This window comes from Bison bison, unplaced genomic scaffold (genome assembly GCF_000754665.1).
Source record: "Bison bison bison isolate TAMUID 2011002044 unplaced genomic scaffold, Bison_UMD1.0 scf7180017864295, whole genome shotgun sequence".
In the NCBI taxonomy this organism is placed as follows: domain Eukaryota; kingdom Metazoa; phylum Chordata; class Mammalia; order Artiodactyla; family Bovidae; genus Bison; species Bison bison.
Window position 1 is genome coordinate 12,238,729 of NW_011494867.1, and position 26,615 is coordinate 12,265,343.

At 46.7% G+C, this 26,615-nt stretch overlaps 1 protein-coding gene across 1 annotated transcript in view; it reads right to left on the reverse strand.

The window, feature by feature from the left end:
- The window catches only part of LOC104996592 (chromosome unknown open reading frame, human C16orf95), an 87,927-nt gene that overhangs the window by 8,121 nt on the left and 53,191 nt on the right, over positions 1–26,615 (reverse strand). The window contains exon 7 of the mRNA XM_010850871.1: positions 696–808. Within this exon, the coding sequence (XP_010849173.1) occupies positions 696–808 (113 nt within the window). The remainder of the gene's footprint in view (positions 1–695; positions 809–26,615) is intronic.

A 26,615-nucleotide genomic window follows, 5' to 3' on the forward strand; every position in this document is an offset into this window, starting at 1 on the left:
GGAAGGTGACTTTTCAGGTTGGAGGGTCACTGACCCGAGAATGCACAAGCAAACATCCTAAAACACCACAGAGAGCCTCTGGAAACTGATTGGAACCAGTTGTGTGGTCGACAAGAATGAGGGCCGCAGAGGACTGGAAGGCCGGGACAATGTCTGCTCTGTTCTGAGGCAGGGAACAGATGCCAGCGTTCTTCTGACTTTACAGCTTTTTCTTGGCTTGTGTGGGTGAAAGAGGCTGATTAAAAATGGGGCCCGCGCTGGGTGCCGAGCAGCCTGCCAGAATGTGGCACAAGACACGGTGGGCCCGCTGGAACCCTCACTGCCCCCAGTTCCCACTGGACACATGCAGCAGGCAGCCCAGCCCCCAAGGCCAAGAGGCCCCAGGGATGCTCCTTCCCTGCCTCCCAGGCCTTCTTCTTGCCCCTGTGCTCGAGGCCAGGCCCAGGCTAAGAAGCAGAGCTGCACCAACACCCTCTGCCTTCCTCCGACTAATAAAACCTTTCAGAAATGGATGGAAAGACATTCATCCCCTCCAAACCCATTTCTTCCTGTAGCGGTGTCGTAGGTAAAACCGAGTAAGCCCAGGGCATTGAGTTTCACTGGGCGAGTCACTGTGTGGTCTGTTCTGAGAGCCAAGACTTTCCAACCATACATTTCAACGGCGGTTACTCAAGTTTGGGTAAGAAAACACTTACCCAATTTCCGAGCAGACAGTGAACCGCGGGGCCTGTAACAGATACGGAGAGAAGGAGCATACGTTTCCCGGCAGCGCCGGGCTCCCCGGCCTGCGCGCACGTCTACGGGGCTCCTACAGGATGCGGCCAGGCCTGCCAATTAGCCTCTGGCCCCTTCTACTGGAGATGGGGCAAGGGTCCCCGGTGTGTGATTCAGAGAATTTCACACGGTGCCCGCTCCTCTGCTAGAGGGGTCGAGGCTCACGGGAGGAAGCTGGAATGCGGATTGGAAAATGAAAATATTCTGTTAATGAGGAGCCAGAAAAGACTGGAAATGCCAGAGCTAGAAGGGGCCTTGGAGAGGGGCGAACTCAGGTCTTGGGGCCTCGGTGGCCTCGTCCATAAAATGAGGGAGTGGGGGTGGAGGGGGGCTGAGACCAGCGGTCCAAGGCCACCCAAGGTGTTAGCGGCTCAGCTGGGCTCGGACCCCTGACCCCAGTCCAGGGCTTTTCCCACCACGTCATGCTCCCCATCCAGAATAGAGCCCAGTGAGTGCTCAGCGGGAGGCAGCTTCCATGGGAGTGTTTGCTCTGCTACACCCAGGAGGTGACTCTCCAGACCAGAGGAGGATCTGACCTTTCCTTTACACAGCCTTTTGTGATGGATCTGACCCCTGGAGCTACTTCTGACAGAGGTGCCTTCATTCATTCCACAGTGTGCTGAGTCGTTCCATGGTGTGTGTGTGTGTGTGTGTGTGTGTGTGTGTGCGCGCGCGCGCGCGCATGTGTGCACACTCACACATAATTGTATGCACGTTGTGTGTGATATTGTGTGATATTTACTGAGCCCCCATCAACACCTCCATCCCAGCCAATGACATGCTGCTCCTATTCTGGGATCTAGGGATACAGTACAACCAAGGCATCACCCTCACCCTACAGGAGTTCCAGGCCAGCTGAGGGGGCAGATACTGAGCTGGACAGTGGTCCTTACCTTCCCACAGATGGGCAGTTCCCTAAGGATGGGACAGTACGTTCTCTCCACCCCAAAGCTCACTGATGACCAGATGACTGATAGCAAGCAACACATTGCTGGTCGGCTGGTGACTGGTTGACTCATTATTGGTTGGTTATTATTGGTTAGGTGAAGGTTGCTAATAACTGGTTAGCTGGAGGACAGCCCTGGTGGTCCAGTGGCTAAGACTCCAACTCACAATGCAGGGAGCCAGAATTTGATCCCTAGTCAGGGAACTAGATCCCACATGCCGATCCCATGTGCCAAAAATAAGACCCAGCACAGTCCAATAAATAAATAAGATTATCTTTTTGAAACAATTTTTTGTTTGGGTGGATGGGTGGTCAGTTGATGGACTATTTACTAGTGGTTGTTATTGGTTGGGTGGTGGTTGTTCACTAATTGGTTGGTTAGTTGATTGGTTCGCTGGCTAAAAACAAAAGCCATATCTAAACCAGCATCATGTCCTAAAAGGAACATGGACTTTGGGGTCAGAGAGCATGGATTTTACTCCAAGTTCTGATACTTCCAAACTTTACAACCTAGAGAAAGTCCCTTCTCATCAACACCAAGACACAAGACCCTCACCTGTAAAATAAGGATAATAGCACCTATTTTGCACTTAACATGGGTAAAGTGACTTGTATGTTAACAGTCCTCAGCAAATGGAAGCTGTTATCATTACTCCTACTCATTGTGGAAATGAGAATTAGAGCCTGTAACTTGTAGGGCACCCTCACACACCCTTAACATGATGTTACCTTGAGATCTGCACATGATCACATAGACCTGTCTATGCAATGAGTGATGGGTCCAGAAAGAAATAGGGCTCATCATAGCTGTTGCATAATAAGAGGCAACCTGTAACTTAGACAATGCATAGACCTCGTAAAGGAGCTCCAAATGGCACTGGCACTCAAGACTTCCTTCCCTTGACCACTGGGGAGTAAAAGCCAGCACCAAACATAAGCGTTGGATGGAGAGAAGTTCCCCACTTGAACATTCACAAGCATCTTTACAGTTTGAAAATCACATTCATATCTATTACATCATGTGACAGTTGGTACACTCCTAGAAGGCAGACAAAGTTCAATTAGTCTCCCCATTCTACAGATGAGGAAACTGAGGCTCAGAGAAGTAGAGTTGCTCACACAAGTCACACAGCATAGCCCAGAGGAAGTCCTATACCTTCGTCCTGAGGCACATGTTTTATGGGTATTGAATAGGAATCCTTGGTCCTGAAACACCTCTGAAGTTGATATTCCAGTTTGAAATCCAAGGCAGGTACTTTTGTCAACATGCTCTCTAAGGACAACCTGCTACTCAAACACAGAAATGTTCTAAGCCAATATTTTTTAAATTTTCCCATGAAAATTCCGAAGAGCTATAAATGAAAAATAAACATGAGGTTATTAATATTAAGCCAAACATCATACAATTCTGGAAAATACCAGGGTGACAAGATGCCAACTCAAATGACACTGGCTCAGCTCCCATCACATGTGTGGCAGGGACCCATTGTCCAACCTATCACTCCAGGACTGTGGGAAGTGGGCATGACATCCTTCTTCTTCCTAGTAATGTCTTGCTCCAAGCTCCTGTTTGCACTGAAGTTTTCAACTTACACATCATATCACTGTCCCACATGTGATTGTCCTTGTTCTATTTGCGTAGATTAGACCCAGTGAAAAAGAAAATCAATTAGAAGATAGAGCTAAATGATCACACAGAATGCAACATACAGAAATTAAGTGGTAGAAAACATGAAGAGAAATTAAGAGACATGGAAGACAGAATGAAAAGCTCCAACAAGTATTTAATAATATTCCTTAAGAAGAAAATAGAGAATGAGAGAGAAACATTTTTAGATGAACTAATAACCTAAAGTTTTTCCAAAATCAGACAAGGATATGAATATTCAGACCAAAGGAACATGATAACTCACAAGCAGTTTGGGATGGATGGATGGATAGATGGGTGGGTAGATGGATAATCTAGTGGTAGACTTGAATGGGAGAAGGCAGTGGCAACCCACTCCAGTACTCTTGCCTGGAAAATCCCATGGACAGAGGAGCCTGGTGGGCTGCCGTCTATGGGGTCGCACAGAGTCGGACACGACTGAAGTGACTTAGCAGCAGCAGCAGCAGCAGACTTGAATAGTGACATATCTGTGAAAAGATCCCCTTAGCTTAAAACCAATAAAATAAAACTCTAAATCACCTTGCTGCCAAGTTCATCTCCCAGAGGACTGAAAGAGTTCTAAAACTCTGAACCTCACTCTGACCAACAAAAAAGAACTAAAGAACTTCTTGAAGATGTGGCAATACATGAACTCCTTTACAAAGTAACAAAAGTTAAATCCCTACCTCACCTCATAGATAAAAATAAACTCCAGAGGCACTAAACAGTTAAAGATGAAAAGCAAAATATTAAAACATTTGGAAGAAAATATAGAATAGCTTTATGAATTTTTAGAATTTTTTAATTGAGATAAAAATACAAAAATACATCATCATCATCATCAAAATCATCACTATCATCATCCTATCGCCAACAATTAACACACAATGAGCACTGACCATCTGCATTTAATCCGACACATTCCCTGTGCATCTGCTCATTTAACTCTCATGAAAACCCCCAGAGATATACATAGAATCATTGTTCCCATTTTATAGATGAGAAAGCTGAGGCTCAGAGAAGTTATAAGACCTGTGCCTTGAGCTGCAGCTGGGAAGTCACAGGTTTGATGCCACAGCTGGCCCAGGTCCGTGTCTCCTGTCTGCCACTTTAGGTCCTGGCTCATGCCTGCCATTCTTGAGTTCTCTACCAAATATCTATGACCTGCCACTTTGAAGTCCATCCTCTTCATGCAGGAGCCAAAATATATTCATCTACACATTTCACAGAGTTTGTTAGGACCTACTAGGTCCTGGGGGTTCTGCAAGACCCCAGAGAGGTTGAGTTCAATTTCACATGACTCATTTCATCAGACTGATGGGAAAAACCAGGGCAAACATTTTAAGTTTAGAAACACAAACAAACATACTGAATATTTTCCAAAGTTTCTATCATATAAGCATCAATAAGAGGGCTTTGAGCCTAATGTAAAGTGAAAGATCGACACTGGAGAGGGTGGGAGTGAATAAATCCTCTCCCCACCCCCAGGTTTGATGGAGAAAACTGTTTTTGCAGGTGGAAAATGACTACATTTCAATCAGGATCAAATTCCAAAGGCTTTGCCAGCATTCACAAGTGCCCACATGGTATAGAGCCCTGGCCTGGCCAACTTCCTACTCAATAACCTATTTCTACAGCTCTTTGGATATTAAAAAAGTTGAAATACAAGATAAACTCAGCTGAAACCCAAATGAATGGATTCATTCCCATTTTAATGCCATTTGAGGGTGTTTTATAGCCTGTACTGTGTATCTTTTACACATCTATTTTTAAATACTGCAAACTAAATGATCATGATAAAATATATAAACCCCTTTACGAAATTCCATCTACAAAATTACAGCAAGATCTAGAGGGTAAAAATGTGCAGTCAATGCTGTTAGGCGGTGATGGCAGGGCCTGAGTTGTACTGAATCAGTCCTTTGAACAGGGGCATAGCTAAAATACCTTGATCTCCTTTCTGAAGGTTGTCCCAATTGTAAACCCACCTCCTCCATGAAAATGCAGGAACTTACAAGTGATCAGATGCAGCTACATGACAGTCAAGTTATGAAAATGAGGGTCAGCTCCTATTCTCAAGACCACCCTTCTGTGAGCAAGGCGGTCAACCACTTTCATAAAATCAGCTAACGCTTATCACAAGGCTAGGTTTTTCCTACATGCTTACATATATAAATTCATTTAAGACTCGCCACAGCCCTGCGAGACAGGTTGTGTCATTGTCACTGTTTTACAGGTATGGAAACTGAGGCACCGAGAGGTTAAGCAAATTGTCCAAAGACACACAATTGGCTCTGATCCCCATTCTTAACCACCATATTCCCTGCCTCTTGTGGACGCCTGCTAACAAGGTCATATTTGATTATAGTATTTTGCTACCAGAAATAGAGATAAAATAAGACTCCTAGTTTCCCCTCATTATGATATGATTCCCTTCCTCCAGAGGAAGCAGGCAGTGACCCCATCAAATAACTGTGCCAGTACTAGGCCATACAGAACTCTGGTGTGAATTAGAAAAACGTACCCCTTTCTCAATCTGTCAGAAAATAGTCATAATATACTTTTTGTTGGAACAAATCACTTTATTACCATGTTTTATTATGAAAAGTGTCATAATAAGCCCCCATATCTATGATATCTGTGATGCAAATGGGGGCCTTAGATCACGCAGTGCACAACCTCAGCAACTGTACATAGGCAACTTGCCTCCATCCTCAGCCAAGTCAAAACAAATATGGTTTGAACAGTGTTTCCACAAAAGCAGAGTGCAATAAAGCAGAGACACTAGGAGTATGGTCCCTGGAGTCACATCTCATATGGTCATTGTTAGCATTCAGCAAAGTAATAAAGTGTTTCTATAAACTGCTCGACAGACATTAGTTATTGCTCTCATTGGTCCATTCAAAACACCACTTCCTCTTTCTCATCCTCAGTTGCAGTCCACAAATGTTAGAGAGGCTGGAAATTTCTCCTGTGGGGGGATTTCTACACTCAGATAATCAAAGCTTAAAAGAACTTGCTCCCCAAGGAGGTACTCAACCAAGTTTCCATACATATTTTGTTAAAACTTTATCAAAATGTTACTTCCCTTTTTCCCCTTCGTGGAAACGCTGGGTTGCTCACAGTTAACGTGGTCTGACAGCGGCTTTGACTCGTCACCCCGCTAGGTACCCTGGGTGTGCATGTAATTCTATTAACTCAAGGCAACCCTCTGAGGGAGGTATCTTTATGCCTGTTTTACAGATAAGAAAACTGAGGCTCAGCCTGAGGACATGAGGACCACAGCTGACAACTGCAACCTGAGGTATTTGGACTTCGTAGCTGTTGCTCTTAACAAGTGGTAATTCAGCCAAAATAAACCCATTTTGTAAATGTTATTTATAAAGCTGACAGCAGTCAACTATGCCCTGAAGCACGCACAGCAGATGAAGACAGCAGTCCTCCTTGGACAAGAATCACTTCTACTTTCCTTTGAAAGAAATAATGAGAAACAGAATAGGTGGTTGCTATTCACGGCATTTGGTTTCTCGTGGAAACAGAAGCTAGAACTCAAGGTGAATTTTAATACCTTCTCAACTCAAAGTGCCGCCAGGAGGGTCATCACATGTGAAGGGAAACGTACTTCCCCACTTAATGCTTCCTTTCCAGTTGGGCTCCAACACCCTTTTCCAAGTAACAGTGTTACTGAGATTTAATCCACCCTATGCTGGGCATATCTGTACCATATCAATCCAAGGCACCATTCCACTGCACAGACTTGAAAACTGAGGCTCAGAGAGGTCAGTGTTCCCCAGGCAACCCCGATATTTGCTCCTTGGCAAGAGTGGGATTTGAACCTGGATCTGCCTGGGTCCATTCTCCAAAGATCCTCACCCTCCTCCACAATCTCCACCAGAAGAGAAGGATGAGGCTGGAGGGTACAGTGGCAGCAGCCGCCCTCTCACCATTTCACTGTGGGACATTTCTAGAGACAGCTACAAAACGGCACTTTTATTTAATTTACATAAACTCAAACACATGCAATTTATCACTCCACCCATGCGTATCGTTGGCTGGAGATGTGCCCACATCTAGGGAACCCCCAGGAACAAGCATTACACAAATAAACTTTTTTTCCCAAATTCCTTCTGATTCCTGAAGCTACTAAGACGGCGTGCCAATATTTCTGTAATTTTTTAAATCCCACAGAAGAAAGTTAGTGTACAACAAAAGCTTCTGTGGTTCTCAGCTGCATCCTAACCAACCTCTTGCCAAGTTTCTGAATAGACACCCTAGTGGCGGAGCCCGGGAGGGGACAGCCTGCCTGTGAACACTAGTTCTGATGTTTTACTCTGAAGTAGGGTGTAAGCCAGAGCCAAGGAGTTGAAAACAAGGGAGACAGGAGCCCTCAACAAACATCCTTCCATCATGGACCTAAGATGCCAACCAACTGTGAGTAATACACTAACCATCGTTAAAGCCAAACAATTAAAACCAGCAAAATATCATTATTTTATAATAAATTATTTCAACACCTTAAAGCCAAGTAATTTATTTTAGAATAAATTACAGCCAATAAAATACAGCTGAAACCAAAACAAATTTATTGTCTTTGGCACAATTACAAGACAACCAGGGCTTCCCAGGTGGCTCTAGTGGTAAAGAACCTACCAGCCAAAGCAGGAGACATAAGAGACGTGGGTTCGATCCCTTTGTTGGGAAAATCCCCTGGGGGAGAAGATGGCAACCCACTCCAGTATTCTTGCCTGGAGAATCCCATGGACAGAGGAGCCTGGTGGGCTACAGTCCATAGAGTTGCAAAGAGTCGGACACGACTGAGGCGACTTTAGCCGGCAGGCACAGAATCTGATCTAAAGAGAGCATCTTCAAGTGACAAGATCACAGACCAGCGAGGTTAGGGCCCCAGGTCCCCATCCCAGACCCACTCATGTCTGGCAGGCCCTGGGTGACATGACCCATTCATCAGTTCTCTTGTGGTTAAATGGGGACACAGAGCATGATATGGTATGAGGCTGTGTAAACGGTGTGGCACTGGTGTGTGCTTCAGTTTGTCACTAGAGGATCCCTGTGTGATCATGGAGTCCAAAGACAGCAAAAGGGTTTCCACTCCAGTTTACTGACTGGAAATGGAGAACTGTGCTAAGAAGGATCCTGAGGCTAAATCTAAGGTCAATGGGATGGAACTCAGGGATCAGCCAGAAATGTCTGTCACATTTGAGGTCGGGGGTGGGGGAGGACACAGATTAAACAAACTATATACACTCCCCATAAAAAGAATTAAACAAAAAAACATGATCACCCTCCCCAAACTACGAGACTATTTTCTTTATAAAAATCTTCAAAAAGTGAGACCTTTGGGAATATATTGCAGGCATTAGACATTTTCCACAGGAAATGTTCTCTAAACAGGTTTAGTTCTTGTGAACTTTCCAAGGAAGTTCCAAATTCCATCTTTCTCTACTCCAGACTTCATACCTTAATGGAGAGGGTGGTTTCCATTTTCTCAGGCCTCCTACTTTTCCAAACAGGACACACAGACGAGCAGTCTTCAAAGAATTTTTCATGTTCATACAAAAAGGAGATTTTCCCATCTGCCTGGAGGTTGCTTTTGGGCTGCGGCCATGGGAATCACAGAGAGCACCGCGACACTCGACATTCCGACGAGCTCCCCCGACAGAGCGACTTCAGCCCTGCCAGGGGAGGAGAGGCCCTGCTCGGCCCCCAGATACTAACCTCGAGGCCTGCACCCCTGCAGGCGGGCGGCTGCTCAGAAGGCCCACATCTGCCGCCCTGGCTAGGAGCGATCTGCGCTTCCCATCGCCAGGGGCTGGGGTGCCAGCCCCACGGCAAGAGCCGGATTGTGGTGGTCTGTCTGTTTGTTGAAATTGGGCCGGGAGGAACGGCCTCGAAGTCAAGATTGCCTGGAATGTGAGCCCTCGCGCTGTGCAGACGGCTCTGTCAGCAAGCTCAGGAAACAGGCTGGGAGGCTGGGACGAGGCCCAGGTCTGGGCCACGAGTCTCACCCTGGAGCACGCTGTTGGGGAGGGGAACCGAGGGATGCCTCCGGGACAGACGTCCCTTCTGTATAGATGCCGCCCTGCCTTCGCTCAGTGTGCAGCGTGAGGCCCTCATTTCCTTGACCAAGTGGAAAACCCAGTAGGAAGTGCTGATTTTCTTATTTGACAACTAGGGCTTTTTCCAGAAGGGAAGCTCAATCATGCTGACTTTCTGGAAAAGGCCAGCATTTCTTCTCATTCTCAAAGGCATAATCTCTGGGTCCCCTTCTTAAAATACATACAAGACAATATTAGCAGTCATGAAAGAAGTTCCCATTTATTGAGCACTTACTAGAGAGACTCTGTCCCTGGAGTGATGTTCAAAATATTTAACCACTGCTAAGCCACAGTCACCAGCTATGGAAGGCACTGGAACAAGTCTCAGAAGCCCCCACTCTGCCACATGTTGCTCTTTAGTCACTGGACCATGAGGAGGCTTGGAGGGGGTGGTGCAGGGGCATTGCAGGGGCAGCAGTAATTTATGAAGGAGTATTTAACCACAGCCGTGCTCCCAATGCCTTGTCCCTGAATGTCAGCCCCACTGAGAAGCACTTGTGAAAGGTGATCTCCAAACCACCCCCAACAGCTCTGCCACCTCGTAGGCGCAGGGCCCCCCTCCCAGGACTCAGCAGGGCCTATGACTGCTTGGCCTGCGGGAGTGACCTCTGGGTCGTCCAAGCCCAGGTAAAAAGAAGACCTGGTTCTTTGGACCCTTGAGTCTGCTCTCAGGAAATCCAGGTCTCCTTGTCAGAGAGAACATATGAAGAGACCTGGAGACTGAGACACCACGTGGAGAGGCCGTGGAATCAGGAGGCTCAATAGAAGGTTGCTGTCCTGAGCCTCCATTCATGCGAACAGTTCAGTGCATAGAACTCGACAACCAGACGGCACCTAACATACATCCCCTTCTGTATTATATTATTGCTGTGCAGTGGGCATTATCATAACCTATTTTACAGACCCAACAGATTAACACACTGCTCCAAAACTGCACTAAATCTGAAAATGCACTTTGACTTCCTAAACTGTCATAATTTACGGAAGAACCTGAGAGCTCTTCTCGGGCCCTCACTCACAGACCCTCACCCTTCGCCGTATCGCTCAGTGTCTCCAGAAAGCAGCTGTGCATCTGTGATTTCTGCTCATGATCTTGTCAACCTTCCCATTCTGCCCACTGGAGGCCCTGGCCCTGGCTGAGCATTCCGTGCACTGTTAGAACAGGCAAGCCCACGCTGTCCTGGGTGCAGCCTCCCCCACTCCCCCCGTCGGAGTCCCCGCACCGCCCCCTGCCTGCGCACCCTGTCCCAGGACAGCCGCCGGGCCACGTGATGAGCCGCGGGTATATTTAGCCGCTGGGAGACTTCTCAGGATGGCACTGTTGATCCTGGACCCCAATCCAGCCTGAGTGGGAGAGCCGTCATGTGGTTCTCTCACTGCCCACTCTTCATGTTTTACACACTCACTCCTCAAGTTCCTCTAAGGAATGGAGATGTTGTATAACATTTATGAGCTTTATTCCTGCTGGTGCTAATGGAACTGGAAAAAAAAATATCTCATTTTTTTCCCTGCTGGAAAGTACTTTTCCATACTTCCCTGTCTTTGTTATGAAATCTACTCAGCTATATTAGTTAATTATTCAAAACAAAAGTGCCCAGTGAGACTGAATTCATCCCACAGAGGGTCGAGCGTTTTTATTCCTGTTGTGTGGCAGTTCCTGCCCCCACCCAGCTCTCCCCTTGGCCCTCATTAGGGTGATAGATGCCCAGCGTGAGCCACAACAGGCTGAAGAGGGGAAGAGAAGCACACCATGCCTACCCGCCGTCCTTCATGCTCCTACCTGGCCCCATTTGCCTGCTTTCCTGAGTTCATCCTTCAAGGTTCGGTTCAACTGCCCCCTCTGCCAGGAAGTCCGCAGGGAGCACTCCTTCATTTTCTCCTTCCATATCCTCATTGGCACTCACCTCTCAACCCTGAGTTCATCTCTTTTTAAGGCTCATCTTCTCAGCTATATCCTATGCTCCAAACTCCAACCTCATGTTCTTGTAGACAGTGTCATTGTCGTCACACACCCCACTTTCAGACCCAGCGCTTCCTGGGGATTACATCGTTTCATAATAGATATACTGATACCCCCATTTTGTAGAGGAGAAACCAGGGCTCTAAAGATGCACCCCATAATGCGTAGCTGGCATGTGAGCCCAGGTAACCTGAGGTCAGGGTCTGTGCTGGTAATCACATTAGTAATTAACCCACAATCCTAATTGAGCATTTCTGGACAAAAGGAGAAAAAGCAGAAGAGCACAGTCTAACTTCTTCCTGTAAACAAGCAATAGAGAAAAAGACAGCTCTTCAGAGGAGACACCCCACACTAGATAAGACGTAACATCACTCGTGAGACTCAAAATACACACACACATCCTCGTATTTGTTTTGGAAGTATAGTATAAGAATCCCAAAATCACCCAAAAGCTTTTCTCTATGACTCCTGCTGTCTGAATCTCTCTTAAGGATATGAGCACAATGTGTATCAAGTTTTATACACAGTGACATTCACTGCATGGCTTCCAACAGCAAAAACTTGGAAACAACCTAAATAAACAGCAACTGGAAGGGAACGTGGAAACATGGTGATTTTTACTTTCTTCTTTCATTTTTCTGCATTTTTCCAAATTCCTTCAAAATGCAAGTGTTGCCTACATGATCAGGGGGAAAAAATCAATAATGTTTCTAAGGCAGAGCAGGGACACAGGTCACGTCATTCCTGCTGGCAGAGAAGCAACTCTGTGGAGGGCGTTCTGGCAGCACATGTCCCAGTCTAGCAACTCTCCTTCTAGGAATGCACTTGATGTAGATCCTCACACGAATGCACCAAGAAGTACAGGCGAGGACGTCCAGTGATGCACGACTTGTAATGGCAAGAGACTCAAGCCAACCTGAAAGTTTACCCAAAGGGACTGGTTGAATAAATTATGGTATATCCATACAAAGGAATGCTGTGTGGTTAAAAAGAAAGAAATGGAGTATAACGTGAAAAATGGGCCGTGATATATTGTTGAGTGAAAAAAGCAGGCTACAGACCTCTGTGCATAGCATAATCCCATTTGTGTAAGACAGTATAAATATATGTGATTGTTTATATAGACGTTAGAAAGTCTAGAAGGATATACATCAAACTCTCAGTCAGTCATTACCTGGACAGGGAAAGAAGTTGGAAAAACGAAGAACTTTTGTGTTTTACTCAGTTTTTATATTGCTTGAATGGTTTCCAAACCCAGTCTTGCTTCAGGCAAGTAAACATATTGTTTCTTTACTTTATGTTATGGAATAATTCAAATACATGCAAAAATAGAAAGAACAGTACAATTAACTCAATGTACCCATGACCCAGGGCTTCCCTGGTTGCTCAGACAGTAAAGAATCTGCCTGTAATGCAGGAGACTGGGATTTGATCCCTTCAGGAAGATCCCCTGGAGGAGGGAATGGCTACCCACTCTAGTACTCTTGCCTGGAGAATCCCATGGATAGAGGAGCCTGGCTGGCTACATGGGGTCACATAGAGTCGGACACAACTGAGCAACCAACACTTTCACTTTTCTGTTTTTCACCCATCACCCAGCTTCCAGGTTCAAAAATGATCAACTCCTGCCCAAACTTGTTTCAACTCTACCTCACCCATCTAGTACTATGATTCTAGTACTATGATCACACCTGAAGAATAACAATAATTTCTTAATGTCATCAAATATTTGGGCAGTGTTCACATTTCTAATTTCCCTCCATATTCTAAATCATTTTTTTAATAAATCATTTTTTAACAGTTTGTTTGAATTAGAATTCAAATAAGGACCACAAATTACAATCATTTGGCTTGACTTCAAAGTATCTTTATCATAAAGATTATTTATTCTCTCTAGACACAAACATACATACGTACACACATGAATATACATACATGTATACGCATATATGTATGCATAAATGTGTATTAATATATGTGTGTATATAGCTGTATGCATGTGTGTGTATGAAGTGGGTGATCTCATTACCCTCATCTAACAGTAGGGACACTAAGGCACAGAGGGTAGGTGCCTCGCCCTGAGCACACACAGAGGTACGGAGAGAGGAGGAGAAGGAGAGGAAGAGACACTGGAGGAGCCACAGTCTGGGTTTGGCTGGCCACTTCCTCACGGTGTGGCTGAACCTACTTTTCTGTCCTTTGTGTCTCCTGTCAATTGGTGGTTAGCTCAGGAGACCTGATCAAGTTCAGTTTGATGTTTGGGGCAAACTTCCCATGAGTGGTGGTGCCCTTTCGTCAGGAGTCTCTTGTTCCTCACCCTGCCATGTCAGCTGCATGGACACTCGGTTCCCATGAGCCACTGGCGTATCATGGTGGCCTGTCAGACGGCACTCCCTGCACCGTGCAGCCCAAAGCCAGCCTCTCCCCACCGAGCACTGGCTGAAGTACAGAAGCATGGAGCTTCGGCAACCGAGAGAGTCCTTTATCAGCCCTGCTCTGCGCTTCCAGCTCCCTGGAGCTTGCTGCTGTAGCCCCAGCAGCAAGGAGAGACGCACACACCCCACCGCACCCGTGTGTCATTCTCCCAGACTCGCCACCTGTCTGAGCTGCCGTAACATGGAATAACACCTTTCTGCAGTGCTTACCTCAAGAAAGCGCTTTGCAGACTAAAACACGGTGGGAACAACGGAGCAAAGGGCTTGTTTGCACACACAGTGAGGCAACTCCGGGAAAGGCTCAGGGACCTGGAGCAAAACTGAAGCCCCTAATCAAGGCTTCCTCACTTTTTCCAGGGCAAGTACCTACTCTCTTTGTGCCTTGGTTTCCCTGCCACCCACTTCCTAGGGTGGGAGCGAGAACTGGATTAGAGAATATACCAAAGGTGCTGAAACCGTGCTGGCACACCAGATGTCAACTTCTATCCCGTGACCAAAAGTGGGTGGGGACAAAGCCCAGAGAGCCCATGATTAGCAGATCCCATGGGGTATCCCATGGCCGGGAGCACAGTGGTGAGAACTGTCTTTTCTGGAATCAGCCACTCATGGTGGTGCTGCTTCCTATCTTTGTGACCTTAGGCATGTTACTTCACCTCTCCCAGCCTCAATTTTAGTATCTGTAAAGCAGTGGCGATGCAAGCCAGGCCTCACAGGGCGCTCTAAAGATCTGACAACCTAAGACTTGTAATGCAAAGAGCCAACACTCATGGGAGGATGACTTCACATCAAGCACCCAATTCCAGGCTCTCTGTCTTACCGCATTTAGTGTCACCACAGCCCTGGGAAAACTGGTCAAATTTTACCCCATGTAAGGTTTCTAGAATTCTGCCAAGGATGTTAGCCGGACCACAATCCCTATTTGAAACTGCTGGGGCCAGATGTGTTTCAGAGTTTTAGGAATTTTGAATGGCAATGAGGTACTCACCCAGTATGGTCTTAACACTGCAGCAGGGTCCAGGGCAGCCTCTGCAATCAAGTATGTTGACACCTTGGCAGCACAACATATGAAGTGAGTGAAAGTCACTCAGTCGTTTCCTACTCTTTGCAACCCCATGGAATTCTCCAGGCCAGAATCCTGGAGTGGGTAGCCTTTTCCTTCTCCAGGGGATCTTCCCAACCCAGGGATCAAACCCAGGTCTCCCACATTGCAGGCAGATTCTTTACCAGCTGAGTCACCAGGGAAGCCCAAGAATACTGGAGTGGGTAGCCTATCCCTTCTCCAGCAGATCTTCCTGACTCAGGAATCAAATCAGGGTCTCCTGCATTGCAGGCGGATTATGAACAACATATGAACACCCCCACTAACTGGGATAAATCAAGACCCAAACAGACTCATATCAGTTCAAGTCAAGTTTTACCACCCAATTAGTTTGGGGCAAACCTGGGGAAAATGTTTCAGTGTTCTGATATTCTGAGCTTTTGGCATTGCAGACAGAGGCAAGTGGGCCAGCAGTGTAAACATCAGAGACCACACGGGGTGCAGTGGGCAGCAAGAGTGACTCATACGTCAGGACCTGATGACAAGAACATTCGACCAATAGGAGGCCGTGAAGAGCGCTGAGACCTTTCTCAGGCAAGAATCCCAAGAGCCCAAGCTTGGATAATCCTCTGGACTGCGGGGAGGGTCAGGCAGGATCGGGGTACGGGAAGGCCGAGATGAGGTCTTTACCCTTGATCCCTTTGCCCTTGCCCTCATTGCTGGGGGCACACTGGGATCGCTGAGCCCCTACAGGGCCAGCCCCAATGCAGTGGGCTCCAGCCTCCCTCAAGGTCCCGGAATCCAGGCCAGAGCAGGGCCACATGAGGGGCATGCAGTGGCATCTAGTCTTGTCACTCAGGCATCCCTCCTTCCTTCCAGGTATGACCCCTCCTCCTGGTACACATGCTTTTTCTCCCCTCCCCTACCCCTTCTTCTGGTGGGAGTGGCCATACTCTGCCATGACTTGGTGGACACAGCTGATTGGCCCAGGGGAGAACCTCTGAGGCAGTCAGAGTGCTTCCAGAGGTTTTTCTGAGCAACTGGGAGAAGTGGAAGGTGCAGCCCCTCTCCCTGGGGCCTTATGAGCCAGGAGACAACAGCTCAAATGCTGTCTTTCTGCCCCGACATGGAGGGAGCTGTTTTGGAGAGCAAGTGGAGCGTGACATGCAGACAGAAGTGGATGTGAGAGAGACAGTCATTTCTCAAGCCCCTCCAGCTGAGCTGACACAGAGATCCAGGTCCACACCTGCTCTCTTCCTGACCTGGATTTCATCCTTTCCATAAACCCCCATTTTTACCTAATTTCCACTGAGCTGGGGTGGGAACACTCTGTGGGTGAAGAAAGGGTCCCGCAGCTGGCCATGAGCAGCTCTCTGGCTTGTGAATGAGGGCTGTGTTGCTAAAAAACCTCCTGCTTCTGTATTTGTTCAGGAGGCTCAGGTGGGGGTGGGCACGTCTTAACCCAAACCCACCCAGCACCTGTTGAGAAACACTGACCCCATTGCAGAGTTTGGGTTTACATGGACTCTGTATAACACCTTATAAAGAAAGCCACTAGCGCAGAAGATTAAAGAACACCATTAAGTTCGTTGTTTTATTTCTTCTGAGACCGAACGAAAGCTGGAAAAGCGCAAGGAAACGTTGCTGAGTTATTTACTCTCCGTTACCGGGGGCTGTGCATCGCCTCACATAAGCAGCCCAGCCGGTCACAGCAGTGGTTTATAAGGTGTAAATGTTGAGGGGGAGCCAGCGCCGTCCTGGAGGGAAGCTTGGAGCAGTCACACGGTCCAAACACAAGTCAGCGCCAATAAAAGCTCCTGGGGCCGGTCTGGCGTCCTGGCCCCAGCGGGACCAGGAAGGAGGCCTGTCCAGCTTCATGGAGCCCCTACCATTCCTGGGTGGAATGTGTGTTGAGTCTGCCCACTGGGGCGGCTCAGTCTCTTTATGGATTCTGCAAATCCCTTTCTGGAGTCAAGGGCAGGTGTCAGAGGAAAGCAGCCCCTTCGCTGCTGGACACCGCACAGTGTGCCAGGAAGGGGGAATTTCACCCAGGACTGAAGGAGGTTCGTCCCACGTCCCACGTCCCACGTGAGAGGCTGTCTGGGTTTCTGGCCTCCTTTTGTGCCTGCTCCCTGATTATCTTGCTAAAGCACCTGGGAGCTGCCGGGGACTGAAACTGACTTGAGCTGACTTGAGCCAAAGAGAGGGGTATGTTGTAAGGTGACATGGGCGACTCACGAGAGTTAGGTCTCAGGGGGCTGGGATGGGAACAAAAAGCCTTCAGAAACTGGGCCCAGCCACTAGATGACTCATCTATGTGTCCCAAGTTCCGACTCTCCCTGACTCCAGGCCAGCTTCTCTAGTTCTCTGTGTGCATGGTGGAGTATGAACACTCCGTAGCTCCTAAGCCGTGCACCCACCCTTCAAGCCACCTCTGAGAGCACTGCTTCCAGACCCTGGCAGGCAATGAAGTCCCCATGGCTAAGGGAGTCACAAAAAGTCACCGCCCTACTGCTTTCCCTCCTCCTAGAAGCCATTCTGTATCTAGTCAGTCAACAGATACACACTGAGCACCTACTGTGTGCAGGCCTGGTGCTGGGGGTGGAGAGGGGAGCACTACGATGAGCAAAAGAGACCCTATCTCTGCCCTCAGTGTCACTGTCCCAATGGGGGGTGGATAGGAATTTAATAAGCACACCACTGGAGAGGGGGCTTCCCAGGTGGCTCAGATGGTAAAGAATCCACCTGCGATGCAGGAGACCTGGGTTCGATCCCTGGGTTGGGAAGATCCCTAGAGGAGGGCATAGCAACCCACTCCAGTATTCTTGCCTGGAGAATCCTCATGGACAGAGGAGCGTGGTGGACTACATACAGTCCATGGGCTCACAAAGAGTCAGACACTTTCACTTCACCTCACTTCACCAGTGGAGAGGAGAGGGCCACGGTGACGAGAACTCATCACGGGGGCAGGTGACATGATCTAAAGTGACATGTGAGTTAAAATCTAAATTCTCTAGAGGGTAACCAGGCAAGTGAAAGAGAAAGTGCCCCTAGGCACAGGAAAGTGCAGGCAAGGCCCCGGGCAGGGGAAGGGCCAGACTGACAGGATGAATGAGGACAGCACTGGGCGAGCAGACCTGGAGGGAAGTGGAAGGGCGCCTCGGTGCTGCCAAGGAACAAGGAGCCTCCGTTTTCCCCACAGCAGCCACTGGGAGGCTCTGGGCAGGGAAGCAAGTCAGGTGTGATGGGAACTCAGGGCGCAGCTCGGTGTCGGGTGAGGCTCTGAGAAGCCCACCTGAGTCCAGTCTCTGTGAGCTTAACTCCCCCGGGTCTCCATTCTCAGTCTCGGCTCCTGCCTTTCATCGTCTACCCAGACCTCTATCCAAGAGGATCCAAAATTCTTTCCAACTCCCAGCGCCATCTCTGGCTTTCCCATCCTTAGCCCTGGGAAACTCACAAGTCTGAGAAAAATATTTATCTTATATTTAGCCACATCCCCAGCGGATGACTAACATCCCGTCCCCACGCCACAGAGAAACACAGACTCAGCACACAGACTGAGGAACAGCAGGCTGCCGGGGCTTGGCGGGCCTCAACCACAGAATCGGAGTGAAGGAGGGGTGCTGGGCGAACATCACAAGATGCCCACGGCTCCCCCTTTCACTTTGCCTGTTTAAAGATGCAACTGGAAGCTGCATCTTTGAGCCTGTCTGGAGAAAGCTGTGTGACAGCAGGTGGTGTGAGAAGGGCTCAGACAGCGTGCATCACAGCCAGGAGTCGCACGGCGCTGGGCTGGCCACCCATCCAGACCTAGCAGGGATTATTATCTCCCCTACTGTATTGATGAGAAAGCAAAGGCACAGAGAGTGGAGCTTCTCGCCCTTGGTCACCAGCAGGTGGTGAAGTCAGTTCTGGAGCCGTGATGGGGCTCCAGAGTCCATTGCCCCTACAAGGCACTCCACAAACACAGCCCAGGTAAGCTAGGGTGCTCTTTTGTCAGTTATGTTCCCATCGAACAGCCAAATTCACACTTTCGACCACTGCGGGGCCTGTGGGACTAAGCCCCACCTATCCTGCCCTCGGCTCCTCTGTGTCGCATGCTTGGTGTCCACACCTACCCTCTAGGTGTCCTCCTGAAGCTCATGGACACAGACAGGTGCCTCTAACCAGCCCATTCCTCTCCCTCAGGATACCCTGTGCTTTTCCCTTAGGGCACGGATGTCCATCTGCAAGGTTACGCTTCCAGATGCACTTAAGTCTCTGAAGGGGCTTGGAACTTGGGAGCTGCAGCACACGGAGACTGTTTCTGTCCTACCTTCTGCTGAATTCTCAGCACCCACCGCAGGGCTTACAGCATATGACTGTTTATGGATAGAAGTAGGGAAGCGGGAGGGACAGAGGGAGAGAAAGAGGAAGGGGCAGGGGGTGAGAACCCAGCGCCCCAGGAGCACACAGACACACAAGCACCTACACAGCGTGTGCCTTCCCACTGCCATTCTCTCTGACGAGTTGGTCAGCACATATTTGATATATGTACTCATTTTTTGAAAAGTAAATTTCAATAACCATCATCAAGGATGGTTTCTGGTCATTGTGCAGCTGGATGAGGGGACAGTCTGTATTGTGGGCCAGGTGAGTAGATTATGTCTGTGCTGATACACAAAAAATTCTAAGGTATATTACACATAACCTATTCCTAACAATATCTGGGACACACAATAATTGTTTAAAACAAAGTATTGAAAAGGTGGTATAGGGGGACTCTCCTGGTGATCTGGTGGTTGGGAATCCACCTTCCAATGCAGTAGACACAGGTTCGATCCCTGGTTGGGAAACTAAGATCCCCCATGCCTCAGGGCAACTAAGCCCACACACCACAACCAGAGAAGACCACACGCTGTGACAAGCAGTGCCACAGCAAGAGAGAGCAAACAAAACCCAGCACGGCCAACAGCAACAAAAGAGCGGTATGGGGAAAGTGACGTCATTTATGTTAAAACTGTACGGTTAAAGATGCATATAGTAACGCATATATATTGAATCCAGAAGGATGGCACTGATGAATCTGTTCTCAGAGCAGCAGTGGAGACGCAGGCATAGAGAACAGACTTGCACAGGGTGGGGGAGAACAGGGAGAGGGTGAGATGAATGGAGACAGCAGCACGGATGCATATGCACCAGCATATGTAAGGAGACAGCCAATGGGAATTTGCTGTATGACTCAGGAAACTCAAACCGGGGCTGTGTAATAACCAAGAGGGGTGGGACTGGGCACGGAGGTGGGAGAGAGGGGACATATGTACACCTATGGTTAATTCACGTTGATATATGACAGAAATCAAACCAATATTGTAAAGCCATCATCAATCAATTAAAAATAAATACTTAAAGAACTATATGACTAAAGATATAAATATGAATATGATTTTCTATATCAAGAAAATTTCTAGAGGTGATAATGAAAAATCACCCCACACCTGGTCTCGGACAGAACCTCCTTGCCTGATGTCATTAACAACCTCCTTCTTGGAAGAAACTGGCATTTCTGATATATGCTAAAGTGATTTTCAAATAAACTTCAAGTTGACCCTCAGTCTGCAACCAATCATTGTCAACCAGTTATCCTTTTTTTCTCTTGTGTCCATGCAAAATATTTAAGAGGTAGTTAAAACTATACAGCTATTAACTTTTAGTTTTTATTTTATATGATTTTGTAATCTTTGAATTTTTTGCCATTGCCATGTATTTTTTTTTAATTAATTTATTTTTTAATTGAAGCCATGTATTATTTTAACAAATGTTTTTGAAGATTTAAACATATATCATGTCTTAAGTTGTGGAAAAGCTTAAATGCCACGCGGGAGTATCTGGAAGCTGTCACACAGGTGATAGGGAGCCACACAAGGTCTTTGAGCCAAGAATTTCCTAGACGAAAGTGTCATTTTTAGAAGATTTGCCTACAACCAGTGATGTCTTGCTCCTCACCTGACTGTGTTCTCCTGAGCTTCTCCTAAAAGGAGGCTTGAAAATTACAACCCTTCCATGCGTATACTCAGAATAAGTGAAGTCACTCAGTCGTGTCCGACTCTTTGCAACCCCAGGAACTGTAGCCTACCAGGATCCTCCGTCCATAGGATTTTCCAGGCAAGAGTACTAGAGTGGGTTGCCATTTCCTTCTCCAGGGGATCTTCCCGACCCAGGGAGTGAACCCAGGTCTCCCGCATTGTAGGCAGACACTTTACTGTCTGAGCCACCAGGGAAGTTCCATACCAAGAATAGATTTAAATTAAAAGTGGTTGTTAAGAAAAATTGTGAAACACTTTACAATAGGAAAAAAGATGTCACTGGAATCAATGAAATTGATTGACTGATTTGAAATAGCAATATATACTTCATTTGAATTCTAGGAATTGTCTAGCAAAGGCTCTGGAGTTGCCCTGGTCTTTGAGTATGTACTGTACACACTATAAGACAAGTGTGTGGTGTAGACACAGAATAATGCAAATGATTCTTGCCCCCAGAAGTGCAAATAAATTCTGTCCTGTAGAGATGCAATTCACTCACTCTGTAGAAAAGATGGTTCCAAACACACATCTTCCATCCTAGAGATAAAAACTCAGTGTGCACTGATTAGGAAACTCATTTCCATCTGCCTGATTGCCTACGGACATGTATGCTCTTCACACTCTCCTCTGAACCAGGTTTAACATCATACCAACTTATTTGTGACTTAAATTTCCTATCGTTGTTCATTTCATATTTGTGTGAGAGTCATGATTTTACCTTTTGAAAACTATACTTTAACATGACCAGGTCAGAATGGAAGGAATGAGACAATGTCTCTGCCCCATAGTTATCATCTGAGTGGGGAGGAATCAGAGACAACCAGAATTTAGGGCCTGAGCATATATGACTGAGCATGTCAGGCGGCCAGGACCGGAAAAGAGAGATGTGATCTGGAAATAGTTCAGCAGTCAGTTGGGCATGGAGTGGCAAGGGACTCTTCCAGATGTGACAGGATGCTGTGGGGGTGGGGAGCAGATGGAGAAAGAGTCAGAAACAAGAGAAAATCTGATGATCAGATGTGCAAGTAGCTTACAGACATGTTTCAATAATTATGCGATGCTAAACAGGGCAGAAAGAATGAAGAAAAATGAAGATCTGAGGGGACTGGATGTGGAGAAACTTGTTAGTCTTGAATCTGAACAACGAGATGTTTTCTTAATCAGATAAGAGAGCAAAAAAGAAACTTGTTCCAAACTGTACCTGAGCCCATGATCAGACAATACTTACACTGAATTTAAAAGCTAATGAAATTACAGATCAGTGATCAGGAAAAGAAGTGTTTGTCTGTTAATCTGCTCTCCTACCTGGGGACAAATGGGCAGACAGGCTGTGTTTTGAATAATAATAACTCAGACAGAACCAGGAAGGGGTGAGCTTTGCAGAGAAGATCCAGCCTCTAGAGGCTAGGTCTTCTCAGGGTGAAGGTGACTTTGACAAGGAACAGAAGGGAAGCACCTGGAGCCCTTTTCCTGGGCTTCAACAAGACACGGAGTTTGGGCTCTGGGACACTGATTGCCCAGGCTGTTAAACACTGTGTCACTTGCTTTGTGGGGCAGGGAAGGGACATCCACCCAACTAGAATGGACTTTTCGCTCCATTCCCTCAGTACCTCTTTGAGGTTGGAAGAGATTTTCCTAGACAGACAAGGAACTGAACCTTCCACTGGTTCCACCTCCTATGACCACAGACCAGAACAACACTTCAGACTGAAATCTCCTGCTTTTTTCTTTTAAATAAAGCGACTCTCTTGGTTTAAGACTCATATGTGGGGACCGGAGGAGTACAGCATTTTGGTTGAGCCCAGAGATTTTGAAGTCAGGGCTCTGATTTTTGCAGTTTCTGCTTGTTGACCTTGGGTGAACTCATCTTTCAGACCCTCAGACCCCTCGTCTGTGAAGGAGGTTAATGTCCCCCAGACCTGGGTCCACTGGGGAGCCCATGACTAGAGAGCACGTCACATTGTGCTTGGTTTACACTGGACCCTTACTCAGAGGTGGCTGAACTTCATCCTGTTGACAGTTCGCAGCTGTAGGAATAGTAAACTGAAACATACAAGCTGGACAGTCTCTGCATTAGGAAATCGCTAATCATCTTTTCTCTATATTTGTCTTGAGTCTTGTCATGTTGCAGTCTTTTCACTTGTAAAATGAAATAAGTCTTGGATTCAGCAGGATTAGTTTCAAGAATATGTAAATAGTAATTAGTAGCACCTACTGTGTGCCCAGTCCTGTACTATTTGACCCTCACAACTAATCTCTGTGGCTGGTGCTATCACTGTTCCCATTTGTCAGAGGGAATGCCAGACCAGGAAGGGCCAGGAAATCTGCCAGGAGGAGATGGCAAGTAGAATATGTACCCAACAGTCCAGTTCTAGGAATGGAGCGGCCCTACTGTGGAGTGGGCATGCCAGCCAGGAGAGACAGGGAAAAGTGGAGGCCAACACAGACCAAGCCTCTCAGCCATCAGTGAGTCTTCGCACACGAGACCTGAATGCGCCTCTGAGCTGAGGTGCGGGGGAGGATCACTCAAAGATGCCCTGTAGCTCCCTTGCACCTTCCAACTGGCATCAAAACCAAACCTGTTCTGGAGAGCAGAAACCAACTGTCTCTTCATGGCCCAGGAGAATTCCCCAGCTGCCTCTGTTAAGAAACACAGAATGCCATGTGAAGGAGCAGCACCCTGGCCCAGCTGGCAAGGGTGTCGCTGTGGGCAGAGTGCAAGACAGATTTCAGCTGAGATAAACAGTTCTCCTGCCCGGGGATAGCCCGTGCCAGCCACCAGGTGGGGCACCAATTTAGTTCATGAAATCAGTTTTCGAGACCCCCACTGGCAAAGGCAGCCTCTATGCACACAGTTTTCCATTTGTGCAGGAAGCCGCAGCGATGAAGAGAGATGATCCTGAAAGTAAAGTCAGATTCAATGATTTTATTGAGGCTGGAGCTGCCTGGGAAATGCTCACCAGCTTCATGGGCACCATGCCTCCCTGGAGACCTGGGAAAAGTTAAGCCAGTGTCTGGAGATTGGAGCATGAAGACATCCCCAAAAGGCAGGGTCTGGGCACAAAAAAGTACGCTTCTGTGTAGAGCTCCAGGATTCCCGGGCTCAGCTCAACCAGCTAACAGAAAGACCTTTCATGGGGCTCTCAGGAGATATTTGAGAAAAAGAAAAGTAGACTCTTTCAAAGAAGAAAGTTCAGCCCTCAGCAAAAACTGTTTTAAGAAAAAAAATTAATCAATTTTTGTGGTTTCAATAAAAGCAAAGGATTTTGTGGTTTTCCCTCAAACTTTTCACCATTTTCCATAAAAACAAAAGCCAATATTTGAAACCATTTTCCCCCCAATGAAAGTGGCGACATTTTTGCCCAGAGACGACTTCTTGGAAAAACCTCCTTGCAGTTTTTCAGCCTTGTGATAGCCGTGTTTGAGCCCGAGAAAGCCTGACACCCTTGTCCACGCAGGCATATTTCACCTGCAGCCAAATGTGTATGCCTCAGATCACAGAAATGTGCTTTGGTTGGAAAAATTCCATATGACAAGAAGAGATCTTTTCTTTCAAGATGTTATATTAGAAGGAGGCCATTTTACTTTCTAGGGAGGCCAACATGGCAATCTCAAAGTGATTTCTGAGATGCAAGTGCTGTACCTTAAGCAGGTCTGATTGCAGAAGACAAAAGATACCATCAAAGATACTCCTAATACCATTATAGTCCCAGAAGTAGAACTCTCATATCTGAGATCTCAGAGGAGACCGGTTTAACCCTCTTACTTTATAGATGAGGAAACTGAGGCCCAGAGAGGCTGTAGGACCTTCCCTAAGACACAGATTACTGGCAGAGCTGCAATTCAAATCCAGGTCTCTTGACCTCTAGCCAGGGGTTTGTCTTTTCTATTATCACACATCCTCTTTTGGTAAGATTTGCTTATTTTCATCAGTTCTTAATTTCTGGAGGGAAATATCATCTATACTTTTGCCAGCAAAAGTGAAAAAAAGTGAAAGTGTTAGTTGCTCAGTCATGTCCGACTCTGTAACTCCATGGACTAGAGCCTACTAGGCTCCTCTGTCCATGGAATTCTCCAGGCAAGAATACTGGAGTGGGTTGCTATTTCCTTCTCCAGGGGATCTTCCTACCCAGGGATCAAACCCAGGTCTCCTGCATTGCAGATGGGTTCTTTACTGAGTCACCAGGTAAGTCCAACTTTAACATTTTTTTGAGCACCTGGAAGTGAAGATCAGCAACTTTCAGCTTCTTGGATTTGAACTTCAGCAAGAGATTCCAAACTCTCACAAATCTTCCTTTCAGATCAGGATAAAGAATGTTCCAGAAACTTTTAAGCAGACAGCCAAGGACCATCAGCCCCTTGTGAGTTTCTGCCTCCCTATCTTTGACATTAACAACACTCTTCTAGTTTTGTTTTTTTCCTTGGCTGCTAGGAAGCTCAGAGCTAAGTTGTATGCTTAACTGCTATAGCTTCCCTAAGTATAGATTTCATAATATAATTTCTGTCTGTCTCTGCACCTTTATTCTCTTTGATCTTGTCTTTCATTCTGAATTAATGATTTTTATGCTCCAATACACCTCATGCAAAGAGTCAGCTCATTGGAAAAGACACTGATGGTGGGAAAGATTGAAGGCAAAAAGACAAGGGGGTGGCAGAGGATGAGATGGTTAGATAGCATCACTGACTCAACAGACGTGAATTCAAGCAAACTCCGAGAGACAGTGGAGGACAGAAAAGCCTGATGTGCGGCGGTCTATGCGGTTGCAAAGAGTCAGACACAACTTAGCGACTGAATGACAATTTTGATGTAAGTCATTTTCAATTTCTTCTGAAATGGTTAAGGATAAATACTAAAATAAATAAATACTTTCTCAGATCTCAAACCAAAATAATTAATAAAATTACTGTATGACAGAAAGAAGTTTGCAAGAGAAACACAAAAGCAAATATAAAAAGAATTTTCCCCCTGTGACAGTTGACAGAGGAGGCATGGGGTGGTAGGTAGGAGGGAGGGGACATATCAGCCATCAACCTATGGCTGATTCATGCTGATTGTATGGCAGAAACCAATACATTGTAAAGCAATTATCCTCCAATTAAAAATAAATTTTTAAAAAACTGTCCCTGAGAAAGCCAGCAAAAGAAAACCAAAATGTTTCCAGTAAACCTTTCAGAGATACAGTGTTTTTGCTGTAGGCCTCTTGACCATGCTATTAACTGCCCCGCAGAAGCAGTGGATCACATCGTCATTCTGAGTCTTTAAACCTGAGGACCCATTCTCCCTCTAGTCACTCTGGTTCTCACAGCTGGCAGGACAGCTGAACATCGATTCAGTTCCACAGTTAACAGATAAGGAGAATGAGGCCCAGAGAGGGTAAATAACTTCTCCAAGGCCAGATGGCTTGGCAGTGGTGACATCAATACCTGGGGGTTTTCTGCACCATCACGTCCTCCTTCACAAACCAGCCTGCTTCTGCTAAACCACGTGAAACAGACTTAAGAATTTCATTTGCTGACATGAGGTTTTGTTGTTGTTATTTTTTTAGGACAAGCTAAAAGCAAAATTAAGAGAAAAAAACACTAAGTTCCTACTCACTAATCTACAATAATCAACAAGGTCTGTATGTGTGTGTGT